Here is a 17,881-nt window from a genome sequence, read left to right as displayed (position 1 = left end):
CCAGGACCTGGGCATAGGATGAGCACTAAGTACGTGTTTATGGTCGTTAATATTTATTGTTGCCACCACCCCCACCGTCACTATCACGGTCATGATATTTATTGTTTCCCATAGTTCCCATTACAAATCTGGAGAGTTGATACTGTAATGTCTCCTAAAGTATATACAGAGATGTTAAGAGACCAGTTCAGAGCCACACAGATTTGAATGGCATGGCTGGGACTCAATTTGGATTTTTTGACCCTAATCCCTCTGCTCTTTCCATCACCTTAGGAGATACTCCTGAGATACATCCTCCTATGGGGTCTCAAAGTATGCACTTTTGTCCCTATTAGTGGAAAAAACTGTAATGTGAAGCCTCAGTTGCCCATACTAGGCTTTGAGCACCTCATTTAGGTGCCCTGCAGGTGGGGAGCAGCTTGGAAGTCCTAGCAATAGCAGATATAAAAGATAGGAATACTGGAGGGAGCACCAAGATCACAGGGTGCTCCCCAACTGTAGTGGGGCCCCCTTTCCAGAAAAGGAAACCCACCTTAAGCTTTAACCCACCAGATTGGCATGGCTTATCCCACAGGAAGCCTCTAAATCCTGAAGCCAGGAAAGACAGGGCTGATTCTAATGTACAGCTCCAAGGAAAAGAGTGTGCGTGAGATGCTTTGTAAGAACAGCACTGTATTTGGCCTTGCTGTTTGCATGACACCCTTCCTAGTTAAGACATCTGCAGTTTGGCAATAAGTTTAAAATCTATCCTTAAGTGTTCTTTATAAGGGAAACCCAGTGTAAATTGTGTTTAAAAGTCATTTTACTCCATGAGTACTGCTGCCATGTGTGAACTCTCATAATTTTGTAAATTAATAGAGAAGATACTAGTGTTTTCTCTGATCAGAATCATAAATTGTCAGAGATAGGACAGTATTTTAAGAAAAACTATGTACATACAAGAGAAAGATCTTTCTGACTCTACTGAAAGAACTTTCCTAGATGTTTCCGCTCTCACTGACACCTGAACGTTAAGATCTGTATCAGGAGCTTCACGGAAGGAATCAGCAGTAGCGCTGTGCTTCATCCATTTTGGGCACCAAGTGTCCTTGCCTAGTCTGACCCTGCTGGCTTGCCATCCTTCCTATCACAGATCTGCCGCAAGTTTCGAGATGAAGCCACGTGCAAGGACACCTGTCCGCCACTAATGCTCTACAACCCCACCACGTACCAGATGGATGTTAACCCAGAGGGAAAATACAGCTTTGGCGCCACATGTGTGAAGAAGTGCCCACGTGAGTTCCACTCATATAAAACCTTTTGATGTATCAAGTATCAGTTTCCTATCGTGTCTCCTACGTGGAACCCTTGAGTACCCCTGTCTCGGGCTGTCTTTGTGCCTTTTACGTGGGAGGTTGGTGTGTTTGCCTCTTGGTTAGGTGGGTAAGAGCATGCTATCGAGTGCTGCAGTGAAGGGCCAGGTCCCTGCTGAAAAGCACAGTGACATGCTGAACAGGAAGTACTGCTCACTGAGGTCTGTACTGCCCCCCTCGTAAGGGGGGGTCCTTGTGGGAACTCGTGCTATGGAAACCAGGCTGGGAACCAGAGGAAGGACGCCTGCTGCTCGGCCCCCTGGATGCTGAGGGCCCACTGTAGTGGCCCAGAGTGTTCACTTGTCTGATTGGCAGCAAGCCATAGTCCACTGGCCCATTTCACTGTTTAGCTCTTGTGACAAAACATTTATTGAATAGGACACTCCACTAGATTAGAGAGTATGTCATATTAGAGAGTGTGCCTTCTTTAGTGCTTAAATTTCTGATGAAAGTTAGACCTCTCAGGCATATTGCAAAACTTTTTGTTTTTGTTTTGGTTTGGATTTTGATGGTTTATTTTTGCATTCTAGTGGTGGCTGTAGGGTTTAAGAAAATGGTGACATAAATTTCCTAATAGAAAAAGTATAGCGTTGGTTAATTAAAGGGCTTTAGAAACCAATCTTGATATCTAAAAGGTGAGATTAGCTAAGAAAAATTCTTAAGAGAACAATTATGAGGGGGAGATTTGCCCTACCAAATTTGTGTACCTGAAAAAAATTAAAATCTGTACAGAAAAAAATAATAATTAAATACAATAAAAAGCCGATATGAGATAAATGAGAAACTAGGGTAAAGAAAAATTTGCCACAATGTATAACAAAGATATAATCTTTAAGATACTGCTTGATAGAGAGAGCTTAAAAATCCCCAAGAAAACTCCAAGAGCCTAATAGAGAACAAAAAGAAGAATGGTTTTTGAAGAAAACAAAAGCAGACAATTCACAGAAGAAAAATGACAAATGTCTAGTAAATATGTTTGAGGATCTAGTTGGAGAACTCAAAACAGGGACACAAAGAGTTGCTAAAAAATAAAATGGAAGTTAATACAAATAAATTTCTCTATGGATAAAGGAGGCAGGAAAAAGGAGAACCCCTTGGTCCTTCCAGTACCCCACTAATGAAGCACTTCCAGATCTGAAAGACACCCACAAAGGGAAAATTAAATGTCTTCCACAAGAATGAAATGTAACCTCAACCACAGCAGCTTCAGCGGAAGAGTGGTCTTTGTTTAGGGTCACATTTTAATAAATACCCAAGCTTTGACTGTAAGTGCTGCAGATAGAACCTACAGGAAGAAAAAGAAAGAGCTTCACATAGGGGCTTTCAGCTCTGCACACACATGGTGTTTTCTCCCTAACACTGTTGTTTCCTGCCCATGATGAAATATCTCTATTTCTCCATATTACAGTCTAGAGTGCTGTTAGACTCTTGACTTGATTCCTTTTCTGTTGCCAACCTTTCATTCTTTGTCTTCAAGCCAAAGGATTATGGGTCCTTTTCATCAGCCCCTTTGTAGTGGGACGTGAGAACATTTGTGTGAGACCCACGAACACCTGGTGCCCCTTTCACCACCTGCCTTTCGTGTCTCGTCCTCAGATAACTATGTGGTGACAGACCATGGGTCATGTGTCCGGTCCTGCGGTTCTGACAGCTACGAGATGGAGGAGGATGGAGTCCGCAAGTGTAAAAAGTGTGAGGGGCCTTGTCGTAAAGGTAGGAAGTAATCTGGGCTCTTCCTCTGGTAGTGGGACTGCATTATTTCACCCCCCTCTCCAGGCACCTCAGCATCACACTTAAAAGAGCTTTGAATAAATCTCTTTCTTCATCTTCTGATAGTTGTTCTTTTCTTTATATATCATATGCTATACTTAGAGTATCTTTAATGCCAATTGTCACCTACTTTTATTTTGAAAATTTTTGCCATGTAGCTTTCGCTCTCTCCGTATTTGGATTTGTGTGTGTGTATATGCCTATGTGTGTGTGGTTTTTTTTTACTGAATCGTGTGACTGTTAGTAGCAGATATTATAACACTTTGCCCCTAAATATGTCAGGATACGTTTCCTGTAAACACAAATATTCTTCCATATAACCAAGGACAATTTCACACTCAGATATTTAATATTGATTCAGTACAGTTTCCTAATATTCAGTTTAATTCTAATTGCCCCTTAATGTTCCAAAAAGTCATTTGTAGTTGCTTCTCTTTTTCTCAATCTTGAATCCCATGAAGGGTCATGGGCTTCATTTAGATATCGTGTCTCTGTAATCTTCTTTAATTAGGAAGAGTTTCTCAGCTCCCCAGTCCCTCCACTTTTTTTTTTTTTTTTTTTTTTTTAAGTTCTTTCATGGCATTGATTTTTTTATTTTAATAGACTTTTTTTTAGAGCTGTATTAAGTTTACAGAAAAATAGAGCAGAAAGTACAGAATTCCCATATACCCCTCTCCTCCTTACACACAGTTTCTCCTATTGTTAACATCTTGCCTTGGTGTAGGAGCCCTGGTGGCACAGTGGTTAAAAGCTTGGCTGCTAACTAAAATGTCAGTAGTTCGAATCCACCAGCTGCTTCTTGGAAACCCTATGGGGCAGTTCTACCCTGTCCTGTAGGGTTGCTATGAGTCGGAATCAGCTCGACAGCAATGGGTTTGGTTTTTTTGGGTTTTGCCTTGGTATGGTAAATTTGTTACAATCGATGAACCATTATTGTATATGAATGTATATTAATATTGATACATTATTTTTAACTGAAGTCCATAGTTTACCTTAGGGTTCGCTCTTTGTTTTGTCCAGTCCCATGGGTTTGACAAATGCTTAATGCAGTGTATCCACCACTACAGTATCATACAGAGAAACTACCTTCTTTAGTTTTTCAACCACCTGATTCTGGGTTATCAGTCAGATCCTTTGAATTCTAAACAAGCCTGGTTACTGAATTTCACAACCAATAGTGGATTAGATGCAGCAATATAGAAGGGTCAAGTGAGCCATTCAAGACAGACCTCATTAGAGCCCCTGCTTAGAACAAGAGCTGAGGCCAGCCCACAGGGACAAGGCAGGAGGCGCATGAAGATCCAGCATCGGCAGGCAAAATGGATTCGGCAGCAGAGAGTTGGCATCAGGAGGTCTCTTTGCATGTAGCAAGTGGACTCCTGATGGAGAGTGGAGTGCAGAGGGAGGTAGTGGAGAAGCAGGGCATCCTCGGGAAGGCCTGGGGATTGGGGAGGGTCCCATCCCTAAAGGAAGAGGGTAAGGAGCAGCTTGCAGTCTGCTTTGGGGATACAATTAGATTTTCAGTGATCATGCTTAGACGTCAAGTGCTGTAAGGTTCCATGTGGTAGCAAACATTGCTACTTGTATCCAGAAGGGAGCACTGTAACAGGCGGATAAGTTTCATGATGGAGATGGGATTTAGATGGGAATTCAGGAGTGGATATGAATTAATAAATGGCCTCAGGACACATATATGGAAAGGGGCATTCCAGACAGAAGTAGCATGAAACACGGGTAAACATAGTGGAAGAAAGGCAGTTAACAACGTGGTAAAAATTATTATAGTGTTTGCTACGATGTAACATTAGACAGCCATTAAAAACCATGTTTGTGAATGGTTTTAATGATATGAGAAAGGTTCACAGCATAATACATGAAAAAATATATATATCAACTTAAATATCTGGTGCCATATAGTCATAGAGAGGAACTGGAAGGAAATTTTCCAAGATATTAAATGTAGGTACAGGAATTTCTGGTTATTTTTCCCTTCTTATTCATCTTCTGTGTTTTCAACGTTTTCTTAAATGAATACATCTAACCTTTTATTTATTGTGGTAAATGTATATGTAACAAAACGTGTCATTTCAACGTTCTTCAGACGTACAGTTTAGTGGCATTAATTATGTTCAACATGTTATTCAACCATCACCTTAAACATGTAATCAAAAAAAAAAATCTGTGTATCGTTTTTTTAAAATAGAAGACAAAGCTGCAGAACCAAGTTGGGTCAATGGAAAGGTATTGAAGTTGGATTCTGCGGAGGACTCTGTTTACAGCTGTGCTCAGAAGCAGCAGTGACAACTGTAGGAGGAGTGTGGCATCATGGAGACAAACTAGAGGAAGGAAACTATTCCATAGCCCAAGTGAGAAATAGGGAGGAAGAGAATGCAAGTCCACACAGTCAGTGACAGTGTCTCCTTTCTATCACCGTTGTAACCCCAAAGCCTACCAAGTACCTGGTCCCCGGTGGGCCTTCAGAGTGTTTGCTGAATGAGTGAAGGAATGAATGAATGATGACATGGTGGAGAGTCCTCACTGCCAGAATTCCCTTCCCGCTGTTGAACACTCCAAAAACCAGTTACAGTTAATTCCAACTCGTGGAGACCCCATGTGTGTCAGAGTAGAGCTGTGCTCCATAGGGATTTCAGTGGCTGATTTTTCTAAAGTGGATCACCAAGCCTTTCTTCCAAGGTGCCTGTGGGTGGGCTCGAACCACCAACCTAGTTATTCTTAATTCAACAAATGTGAATGCAATAAACATCTCTCTTGTCTTAACAGTTTGTAATGGAATTGGAACTGGTGAGTTTAAGGACACACTTTCCATAAATGCTACAAATATTAAACACTTCAAAAATTGCACCTCTATTAGTGGAGACCTTCATATCCTCCCAGTAGCATTTAAGGGGTAAGTAACAGATGAAATTACTTGTATAGAGAGAAAAAAAGAAATCTGCTTTTTTAACTGGTCCTGATAGTTAATAATCATTCTGTTATTTGTTTCAGTGACTCCTTCACACGCACTCCACCTCTAGATCCAAAGGAACTGGATATTCTAAAAACCGTAAAAGAAATAACAGGTTTGTACTGTCATATGAATCTAAGTGGGAAATCAGTATTTTATATGGAGAATTTTTTGATGTCTTTGCTTCTCCCTTAACATACAAACATTCCTTCTGAAATCCTTCCATTAATGACTAGCTCTTTGATATTTCTAAAAAATGCAATTTCCCTTGCACAGAAAACACTAACATTAAGCCAAGACTCAAGTCGGTCAGGACTTCATGTGAACGTGTTTAGCCCCTCATTCTTCCCAGCTCAGGCCATCTTGATGGATACATACTTTAATGGGTAGAGGGTAGATAAGAAGGTGAGGAAACAGTGTGGGCCCTCAAGTCTTGTAGACCAGATGTCAAATACTTTCTTGGCCCTTGACAGGATATTGGTTAGTGACTAGCATCCGAGCTCCATTTTCTTCATCTCCAAAAAGGGAATAATTAGACCTAAATAGCAAGGTTGTTTCGAGCATCAGATTTATATAAGGAAAACATGTAAAATTCCATATATGTGATAACAGTTCAATAAATGGTAGTTATAACTGGGAGGAGGAGCCTGTTTGGCGTAGTCAAGTGTGGAGCCCAGAAAGGGTCTCAGGGCTGCAGCATAATGGGGACAGCCTGTTGGGTCGGGGGTAGGCTTTAGGAGAGCGATAACAAGGGATGTGTAATTCCATGGAAGAAGCAGCATGCCTGTTATAAAGTTTTGCTGTGGGTTGTACATGCATGTGTGTGTATATTTTCAATCGAGATGATAAAAAGAATCAAATCTCAAGTTTTCATATTTACTGCTCTTATTATAGTCTGTGAGAATCCTAAAATAATGTCACATACAAAAAAGGAATGTGGAAGTGGCATATGTCTGAGCCTTCCTTCTGCTTTATAGGGTTTTTGCTAATTCAGGCATGGCCTGCAAACAAGACTGACCTCCATGCTTTTGAGAACCTAGAAATCATACGTGGCAGAACAAAGCAACAGTAAGTTGACAACAGCTGAAGCTTGGCTGGTTTTTTATTTCTTCATTTGTTAGAATACTGATTATATAAAATATACATTGCTTTCCAAAATGTGTCTTGGCTATGCATCTCTGATACTAAACATACAGCTAATGATACTTCCCAGAAATCCACCTTTGCTCTGAATTCTCAAGAATACTTTCTTTGCCCAAGAGTCACACAGTGATAAGAGATTTAGACCAGTTTTCTTGGATGACTGGTAACACGTTCCACCGTGCTTAGTTTTAAGGATATCAACAGGATATGCGTTATTTTTCTTTTTAAAATGAGAAGTCCAGTGATACACAATCTAGGGCTCCATGATATTGTCAGGTTCCTAGCCAACTGCTCTACCATTTTTAGGGCATGGCCTTCAACCTCATACTCCCAAGAAGGCTGCTGTAGTGCCAGCCATTGTGTCCATGTTCCAGGCATGTGAAGGAAGAATGGACAAAGAGCAGTGGGAGACATGCAGCTGAGTCCACATCCTTGTTCACCACCCAGAAACTCCACCTACACCTTATTGTCTTAAACCATGTCACGGGGCCACTCCTCTTCACCAGAACTGGGGCGTGTACTTTAAATGTATTTTATCACAAAAAAATAAGGAAAGCAAAGGAAGAGGAGGCAGGGAAGGGGAAGGGAGAGAAGGGAAGGGAAGAAACAGGCATGTGCCTGAAGTGAGGGTAAGACAGGTCTGCTCTTGGGGTTACTTAGCTTCTCCATAAGCCCTCCACACTCACTCTTAAAATGATTGGGGAGGGCTATGTCTCCAGGGGTGTACTGGGTGAGCGTGTGTAAGTAACCTGCATCCGTGTGCCGCTAGTTGACAGGGTGCTTCTAATATCCCTTTGCTGGCCAACATCCCCAGGTTACAGAGTCATGGAGGCAAGACCAGGGGCAGAACAGCAGAAATGCATTTTTGTGCAAAATGATGTCCTTAATAGCCTTGAGTCAAACATAGTCACTGTTTTCAAGAGAGAAAAAAACAACAGTGTTGTATTGCATCTCTAGTGGGAACTCATGGAGAATCTCAACACGCTGACCAGTTAATTCCAAGCATTTTTTTCTATACATTGCTTTAATACATGTTCAGGCATAGCAGGAATCTTCCTGAACCCCAATCAGTGCCAAATGGACGACGGCAGTATTCTCATAGGAAGCACATTCCAGTTCTCTGCGTCTTTCATAGTTCCTTCCAAAGTGATTAAACTGCTCTAGCCTAATTTTAGGAGTCCCTAGATGGTGCAGATGGTTGAGCACTGGACTACTAACTGGGACGTTGGTGGTTCACACCCACCCAGAGGCACCTCAGAAGTAAGGCCTGGCTATCTGCTTTCAAAAGGTCACAGTGTAAAACTCTGTGGAGGGAAGTTCTACTCTGCACACATGGGGTTGCCATGACTCGGGGTCTACTCGAAGGCAACTAACAACAACAGCCTAGTTTTACTAGTTAACTTATTTTACTAGTTTTAAAAAAATCTCCTGCCCAAGGTATTTCTCTTGTCTACTTGTACTGTTTTTCTCTGTCCTCTTGTCAATCAAGTTTCCTCCTCTCCTTAGTCTAATGACAAGTCTTGGTCCTTACTCGCCACATCCCAGCCCCCTACCTCCCTAATGAGACAGGTGGGGAAGTGTGAAGGGAAAAGACACACCCCTTTCTTCCTGTGGAGGGGTTGTCCCCTCATGGAGGATCATCACCCCTGCCCAGGACTGGACCATGAGCCACTTAGCCCACCACCCTTCACTTTGGGATGCTCAGAAATTGCTTCTGCCTCCAAAGAGGGTCAGCGTTTGTTATCAGCCTTGTGAGCCATTATAGAGAGGAACCACCTGCAGAGATGGAGAGGACTCTGGACGGTGTCTTGCACTTAAATCACCAGTCTCATTGTTGATGTTCCACCATTATCAGGCTGTTCCTTAGAGGCCCGGAGACTTCCCAGGCATGTGTTGGATGGTTATGCATCAGGCAATTGCTCAATAATGCTTCCAGGACAAGAAAAGAAAGGAGGGAAAAAGCTGGCTTAGAGTTTCAGCAAAGGGTCAGGGGGAGAGACTGAGGAGCAGAGCACCTCATGGTATTAGCATAAGAACCCAGGCAGGAAAGGGAGGCGCAAGGAGACCAGAAGCCCCATGTATCTGAAGCCCAACTGTGGGTAGGGCTGGGTGGGACAAAGCTTTCCACAGAAGGGGGACTGATAGGTGGGCATTGTAAAAAGCTTAATGTTTCATGTTATGACTTACTATTATTAGTCAAAGTGTGGAATGTAACCACCATTAAGAAGTTGGAAGAAAGCAGGGTTATTGTTGATGTCTTTTTACTCCCAGGAAAAGTCTGTTAACAAGAATGGGATAGCATTTGGGACGTGTAAAAATGTGTTCTTGGTGCATTCTCCTGAAAGATGAGAGAAAGAAAAGGTGAATTGATGCCAAGGAAGCACTGGAGGCCCACAGGGAGGTCCTCGTGTATCTGGATGGCAGACCCTGTTCTCGCATCATAAGAGAGACTGTCTCCATCAGCTACTGAGGCAGGCTGACCTGATTCCAGGTGTGATGGCCCCAAAACGAGACCTGTGCTGCTGGTGGGAGAGAATCACTGCCCGCCAAAGTCAGGGTGGTAGTTGCAGGTCGCCGACACTGGGCCCCTCACCCCTCTCGGGAACCAGGTTAAGGGGGCAGAGAGGACGGGAGAAATGGTTGGAAGAGAGAGAGAAACGGGGAGAGAAGGAATCTCCAAATTATATGTTAAACCTTTATAATCCAACCCCTTAATTATCGGTCTCTTCACTGAGTCCTGTCTCAACTCTCCCATTCCCCATACTGGTGTCAAATGAGCTTCCTAAAAATGCAAATCTCCTTCCTGTTGTCTGCCACCATTTGCAGACAACTATCCAAACTCCTCCAGTAGGTGCACAAGGCCTTCTGTGCTCTGACCTCTCCCACTCTCCCCAGACCCATCTCCCACCCTTCCTGCCTCCAGGTTTATGGTCCACCCGTCGCTTGTGTTTCTCAGCATATAGCACGTGATTTCTTCCCTCCTGCTCCTCTCGTGGTTCCGCAGGACTCACCTTTAGTCTGGATAACTTCTACATCTGCTTTTCACTGGTCATTTAACACGCACATTGTAGAATCCTAGTACAGAGTTGAGTGGTGAAGAAAATATCGTAGTTCCTGCTAACAAGGTCATCGCAATCTTGGTGTTATATGCCATCAAGTCGATTCCAACTCATAGTGACTTTATAGGACAGAGTAGAACTGCCCCATAGGGTTTCCTAGGCTGTAATCCTTATGGGAGCAGATCACCAGGTCTTTTCTCCTATGGAACCTCTGGGTGGGTTTGAAGCGCCAGCCTTCCAGTTAGCAGCTGAACACTTTACCATTGTTCCACCAGGGCTTCTTGTCACAATCTTAGACACCACCTTTTGAGGAAAACTTTGAAATCCCTCACCAGGCTTTACGATGCTCTGTGTATTTCAGTATCACTGTACTCATCACAGGAGTCTCTGGGTGGTGCACGCAGTTAATGTGCTCAGCTGTTAACCCAAAGGCTGGTGGTTCAAGTCCTCCCAGAGAAGCCTCAGAAGAAAGGTCTGGAAATCTACTTCCGAAAAAATCAGCCATGGAAAACCCTGTGGAGCACAGTTCCACTCTGACACACGTGGGGTCACCAGGAGTCAGAAACAACTCCATAGCAACTGGTTCGGTACTCATCACACTGGGTTAAAATTTTGTGTTTATATGGTTGTATCTCCATGAGACAGAGAGTGCCTTGAGAACAGGAAACATGCTCTTAATCTGCATAAAGCTTGAGACATGTTTTCTCAGTAAAAGTTTGTTCAATAAATACATGTATATGGACAGATGGATGGATGGATGGATGGATGGATGGATGGATGGATGGATGGATGGATGGATGGACAGATGGATACACAGACAGGCAAACCTGAATGTTTAAAGTTTATTTGGATGTTTCAGGGCTTAGAAAATGTTTTAAATTCCCAGGCAAAACAAACGTGCCATAAATAAAACAGTGGCTTTCAAGACGCATTTATTCAGCCGCAGTGCTAAGTACTAAAATGAACAAGGAACTGGGTTGTCCCTGGAGGAGCTGAAAAAATTCTCGCCATTTTCAAAGGTTGCAATGCATACCTTTCAGCAGTGTGACTTGCACTCCATGGAAGATGTTTGTAGTGGATCTAAGGCTTTCTGGTAAAACAGATTAAAGTTCTTAGTGATAGAATGTTGTCCTTACTTTTCACATGTTGTTTTTCTTCCCACCAACGTAGTGGTCAGTTTTCTCTTGCGGTTGTCGGCCTGGACATAATGTCCTTGGGATTACGCTCTCTCAAGGAGATAAGTGATGGAGATGTGATCATTTCAGGAAACCAAAAACTGTGCTATGCAAATACAATAAACTGGAAAAAACTATTTGGGACTTCAAGACAGAATACCAAAATTATAAACAACAGAGGCGAGAAGGACTGCAGTAAGTAACGGCCTTCTCTTTTGATTGTGGAGATTGTTCAAATGGACCTTTTATTTTTATTTATAATATTGAAGGACCATTCCCAAGCATTTCAGTTATTTCTTTCATTCCTTAAGAAGTAAATTAAAGAAATCAATACGTTCCTAACTGTGAAGTTATCAGAATGAAGTTCATCAGAATTGTTTCCAGATCATTCTCATTTCATCGAATGAATATGCCTTCAGTCTTAGACTGCCAATTGTTTGCAATTTACAAACTAAATTTATTATTAATTAAATTAGACGTTAGCTTTAGGTTTCTCCCAGCTCCTTTCAACCTCTAATGACTGTAGACGTGTATACACACAAGACACGCACGCGTGTGCACACACACATACAAGAATGGTATTAACGTTTAGCATTAACATTTCCTGTTCTGGTTTTAGAGCCCTAACCCAGCTTTTGAAGCTGGGGAATGCACTGCAGCCTGGCGAGGAGACCCTGGCCCCTGGCAGAAGCAGACCTGAATTCAAATCCTGACTCTGGCCCTTTCTAGCTCCAAGACCTTGATAATTTACTTGATCTCTTTAGACTTAAGCTTTCTCATCCATAAAATGAAGATAATAAGGCGTCCCATGCCCTAAGGCTGTGGAGAGAATTAAATGGAGTTCTGGATGCAATGCACTTAACAGGTGCCAAACACATATTATTACCATCATACCGTCAGCCCTGGCATTTGTCAACAAAGTACTGAACAGGTCTAGTCTAGGCTACCCTCAATAGGGAAATAGAGAATTTGCAATCAGCCTCCCAGGGAGCCCATTTTGTGTCATTACTTCTTTCTGGAGACCCTGAGAGCACAACTCAGGATCACAGAGAACAGAACATCCGTCTGTTGTCTTCAGTGGTCACTCTGATCTCTGGCCCATGCCTGACACCCTGGCACTCATTGTGTGTTCGCAGAGGCCACAGGCCACGTTTGCCATCCCTTGTGCTCATCAGAGGGCTGCTGGGGCCCGGAGCCGAAAGACTGCGTCTCTTGCCGCAACTTCAGCCGAAGCAGGGAGTGTGTGAACAAGTGCAACATTCTGGAGGGGTAAGACGGTAGCTTTTAATCCTTTCATTTTGATTAAAAAATAAAACTCAGGATTGTGTTTGAAGATTTATAGTTATTCAGCTTGATTCTTTTCGCTTTTTTAGCAAATTGTTACTCACCATAGGAAATAAACAAACTTTTTTTTATTCTTGCTTATTGGGATCCTGCTAAGTCAAAAGTATGTAAAATTACCTTCTTTGTTACACTCGTTTGAGTTTTAATCAAAATTCTTCCAGCTGCATGATAAGCTCATTTCCTGTTCTGCTCTTAGCGGAAAGGAACACCATCCTCTGTAGAATTAGGCTTTGTGCATTTCAATTCTGAAAATCCATTAACTTCTAGAACCTACTTTTCTGGAAGTAGGTTATATTTTTTTTAAGCTGCAGAGTTCCCAAAACAAATAGAATAATCATAAATGATTCTTATGCCACGACCATGGTCTTTGTAGTACACTGTGTCTGGTGTGTCAAAATACATTAATAGAAATTATAGTTCCTGGTTAATATTTGTTTTATGCTTATGGACAAAGAAATAATCATATAAATGTTTGTTGAATTTAGTTGCAGTGAATACGGTCAATGAGTACGGTCTGTCAATACTATGAGACTCTTGATACTGATGTAAGGCTTCAAATGATCACAAATAATGACTAGAAATAAATTAGTACAAGAGTAAAAGTAAAGGATAGAGGCCAAAGCAAATTTTTAAAATATTAAAGAAAAAGAGATGCTGTGATAGAGAAGAGCCGAAAGGAATTACAGACGACCCTGTAGGACATCTTACATGCTTTTTCACAATCGGAGCATGGACTACAGCTTTGAACCAGAATTTTTCAAGGGCAGAATGAGAAGACCAAGTTCAATCTGTAGGAATCCTTAAGCTGATATGTTCATTAACTTAATACAAAAAAGGAATAATTGATATAACTCTTTCAACTTACAAATGAAAAATATTGGTGCAATCTTAACCACTATAAATAACTTATGTTTTAAGTGTTCACATCTCTTTTAAAGAGACAAGATAATTAAGACAGCCATGTCGGAGGTGCCCTGGAGTCTCTCGAGTTAGCGTAGAGAATACTGATGTTCAGCACACCTGCTCGCTTTTCGAGACTGGCCCCCACTAGCCGGCGTGGTGACCTGAGAAGAAGCACAGGGAAACAGTCAATGTGTGATGCTCGGTTGAGTTGTTTCTCTTTGTCTGAAAGGGAGAACTTGAGGCACACTTTCTGTATGTGAACACCCCTTGGTCACTGTGTGGAGTGAAGGCCTGCAGCTAATTACCAGGCAGATTTCTCTCTTCTTAACAGCTGTCACAACCACTTTGTCTTTTTGGTCCAACATCAGCTTCTTGCTTCACATTGATCGGTACATCTTTGAAGAATGTTGAAAATGTCACTAGCAAAATTTTTTCACACCTGTGTTTCCTATTGCTGTTTTCACAAGTAACCATTTGAGCAAGTATAATATTCCTTCTCTTTAGTCTACGGTTATCATTTTAGTCCTGTTTAATTTAAATATCCATGATTTGGATTCCATTAATGGAATCAGTTTATTATCTTACAGTATAGTCCAACTGAGTCCCAGCTATTTGGCCTTTATTGTTTTGAATTTCTGAGGAAGGCAACCAGGCAGATGAATGGAGACAGTCATAACCACATAGCATATTGAAGCAGGATCTCAAGAAATGGCATTCATCAATTTCCTTTCTTCCTTCTCTCAGAGGGCCAAGGGAGTTTGTGGAGAAATCCGAGTGCATACAGTGCCATCCTGAATGTCTGCCCCAGCCCATGAATATAACCTGCACAGGACGCGTAAGGAGCACATTTGATTATCTTTACTCCCACAGCAGCAGAACAATGACGATGACCCAAAGTCATCCTGTAGCTGCCAAGGACACCAAGCCTGCTTCTCAGATCAGGGACAGGAGAAGGTGGCTGTGTTTGATTTGAAGTCATCACACAGCCCACCTGTGACCTTTTCAGTCAAACATCCCCATGCTATGGTGTCACCATAAAACATGAAAGCCTGCAGTGGGTATTTACTCCTTTTCTAGATTTTATCTCTAGAACTTAGCTGCTGTCAAGTTAGTCCTAGACTCAGGGCAACGCTGTCCACAATAGGATCGGACCATTGTGATCCATAGGGTTTTCATTGGCTGATTTTCAGAAGTGGATCACCAGGCCTTTCTTCCTAGTCCATCTTAGTCTGGAAGCTCTGCTGAAACCTGTTCAGCATCATAACAACATGCAAGCTAGGAGTCATAGGACTTGGTATATTGTCAGCCAGTTTTCACTATTTCTGACGTCTGTCATCATTGCTTTATCATTTTAATCAAACGTTATCAACTTATTTAACATTAAAAATCCATTGCCGTCAAGTCAGTTGCAACTCATAGCAACCCTATAGCACAGAGCAAAACTGACCCATAAGGTTTCCAAGAGTGGCTGGTGGATTTGAACTGCCAGCGTTTTGGTTAACAGCTGAACTCTTAATCCACTGCACTGCCATTAGTTTGTAATTATTTGAAGAATTTTGAAAGAACCTTTAATTCAGAGTTTCACGTGTTCAATGGTAATCTTTTAAAAAACGTAAGTTGAGAATTCAGGTCCTTCTCATACCAAAGTTTTTGTGTTGTTAACTCAATATTATTTGTATAGGGAGCTCTATTTGGATTTGAGCTCTTCAACAGCTGTATCTAAATTTACTAACTGAAATGTTTTTCAGAAGTTCTCTCAAAATGAGACAGAGATGAAGAGCCTGTGACTTGAGGTATAGAGTGCCAGCATGGCTGAATATAAAGTACATCATTGATTTTTAGGTTGACATGGTGTTTGTTTAAATTTTCACCATTGAAATGAACTAATCAGTGCTATTGACTTGACTCATCTGTTGTTCTGGCTCTGGGTATGCTCAGCCTTTGAATGGACACGTTAGAGAATGTAGCCACCTGGAAAATCCTTCCTTAAAGGTTTTAATTTTAGTCCCCGTTTGAGGTGTGGAAACCCTGGTGGTATAGTGGTTAAGTGCTACGGCTGCTAACCAAAAGGTTGGCAGTTCAGATTCACCAGGGGCTCTATGCGGCAGTTCTACTCTGTCCTGTAGGGTCGCTGTGAGTCTGAATCTACTCGACGGCAATGGGTTTTGCTGTTTTTTGGTTTTATGAGGTGTAGAGGATGAAACCGGAGCAGGCCCAGTGCTTTCACTTCTGTAAGTGTTACAAGGACCTTCCAAGTTGTACAAAGCAAACCAAATTTAGCATATTAGTTAATTAAGCAACCACCTAGGCACTTGCAGTCACCTTCTTGCCACTAGGTCAACATAGATGAGGGCTTTCTTAAATCTGCCTCGGCAAGCCTTACTTCCCTCAGAGCTTCCCTTTATTTTCAAATATGATCTGCAAAAAAGTGTCTGACCATTAAAGATATAAACATGCATGTGGGTCAGTCAGTATTGTTTTGACAAGGAAAGATGGTCATGATGTATGAAACAAAATGCAATAATTATATAGTTCAGTTTCTTTTATGATTTTATGTGTTACATGCATTTGAAGTCAAGAAGACTTTTTACTAAGGTATTAACAGTGGTGGCCCCCTGGTGGTGCAGTGGTTGAGAGCTATGGCTGCTAACCAAAAGGTCGGCAGTTCAAATCCACCAGCTGCTCCTTGGAAACCTTATGAGGCAGTTCTACTCTGTTCTATAGGAATGCTATGAGTCAGAACCGACTCGATGGCAGCGGGCTTATTAACAGTGATCATATCAGACAAGAGCAATCACAGAAGACTTGTTTCTACTTTGAGAACTTCTATACCATTTGTGTATTTTTGTAGTATGTATTTTAAGTAAAAAGTTACTTCTTTTTCAAAAAGGAGATAGCCTTGCATAAATATTTGTCCGTCTTGATGCAGGGACCTGACAACTGTATAAAGTGTGCCCACTACATCGACGGCCCCCACTGTGTCAAGACCTGCCCAGCAGGAATCCTGGGAGAAAACAACACCTTGGTCTGGAAGTATGCAGATGCCAATCGCGTGTGTCACCTGTGCCATTCAAACTGCTCTTTCGGGTGAGTGCAGGTCTAGCCCCTAGAAAAGAAAATGCAAAATAACAAAGCATGTTTCCTCTCTTGAAAATTCATAGATTGAAAATGTCTCCAGAATTTCCAGGCAATAAATTGCAGAGGTTTGTATTTCGGTCAGTTACTTAAAGTGTTTTGGCATTGCGTAAATTGCAACAGCAGTGACGTGTTTGTGGGCAGATGACAGTGCTGGTAGGAATACTCCTCTGTCCCTCATATGTTTATTATTATGTCACAGCTCTTTTCTGCAATGCTGACACATCCCAACAAGAAAGAATAAGCTAGAGATGAAATGAGAGTATAGGTCCTGCTAGCTACCACCTCTGCCTCTCATCAAAGGTTTTTTACATATCTCTCCAGAATACTAGGATTAGTATAGGAACTGATTGTTGTTGTCTGGTAATTAATGAAACTAGGGTTTCCTGGATTTTTGCTTAAAGAGACTTAACTAATTGATCACTAAGCTATTACTAAGTGAATTAAAACTTGTATGCATCTTATTTACTTGAATGATGAATTTAGCAATCCAACTGGACTATTCCCACAATCAGAAAAGGAGGCCAAGTTTTCATATATAATATTTCACATGTCCTTGTATCTCTGAAAGTTCTCGGCCCTCTTTGTAACTGTTCCTTGCTTTCTGTATCTGGATCCAACTCTTACTAGCTTTGTGACCTTGAACAAGTGTCTTAACCTTTCTCTTCCTCACTTTCCTCATCTGTAAATTAGGATAATAATAGCGCATAGCTCACAGGATTTTTATAATCATGAGTTACTGTGTGCAATGTACTTATAATAGTGCCTGGAATGCAGTGAACTCTCAGTTAATTATAGTGATAGTGTGGTGATGGTGGTGGTGATGGAGGAGGTGATGATGATTGTGTAGGAATGATATTGGTGGAGGTGATGGTGGTGGTGGTAGTGTTGGTGACGGTGGTGGTGATGTAGGAGGTGATGATTGTGTAGGAATGATATGGGTGGAGGTGATGGTGGTGGTGGTAGTGTTGGTGATGGTGGTGGTGATGGAGGAGGTGATGATGATTGTGTAGGAATGATATTGGTGGAGGTGAT

At 41.8% G+C, this 17,881-nt stretch overlaps 1 protein-coding gene across 2 annotated transcripts in view; it reads left to right on the top strand.

The window, feature by feature from the left end:
- The window catches only part of EGFR (epidermal growth factor receptor), a 215,176-nt gene that overhangs the window by 153,858 nt on the left and 43,437 nt on the right, over positions 1 to 17,881 (top strand). For both annotated transcript variants that reach the window (XM_004383965.3, XM_023738321.1), the window contains 9 exons: positions 1,133 to 1,274; positions 2,949 to 3,065; positions 5,904 to 6,030; positions 6,129 to 6,202; positions 7,065 to 7,155; positions 11,460 to 11,659; positions 12,601 to 12,733; positions 14,456 to 14,546; positions 16,641 to 16,798. In XM_004383965.3, coding sequence (XP_004384022.3) covers positions 1,133 to 1,274; positions 2,949 to 3,065; positions 5,904 to 6,030; positions 6,129 to 6,202; positions 7,065 to 7,155; positions 11,460 to 11,659; positions 12,601 to 12,733; positions 14,456 to 14,546; positions 16,641 to 16,798 — 1,133 coding nt within the window. The remainder of the gene's footprint in view (positions 1 to 1,132; positions 1,275 to 2,948; positions 3,066 to 5,903; positions 6,031 to 6,128; positions 6,203 to 7,064; positions 7,156 to 11,459; positions 11,660 to 12,600; positions 12,734 to 14,455; positions 14,547 to 16,640; positions 16,799 to 17,881) is intronic.

This window comes from Trichechus manatus, unplaced genomic scaffold (genome assembly GCF_000243295.1).
Source record: "Trichechus manatus latirostris isolate Lorelei unplaced genomic scaffold, TriManLat1.0 scaffold00114, whole genome shotgun sequence".
Taxonomy (NCBI): domain Eukaryota; kingdom Metazoa; phylum Chordata; class Mammalia; order Sirenia; family Trichechidae; genus Trichechus; species Trichechus manatus.
This window is presented reverse-complemented; position numbering and strand designations above follow the sequence as displayed.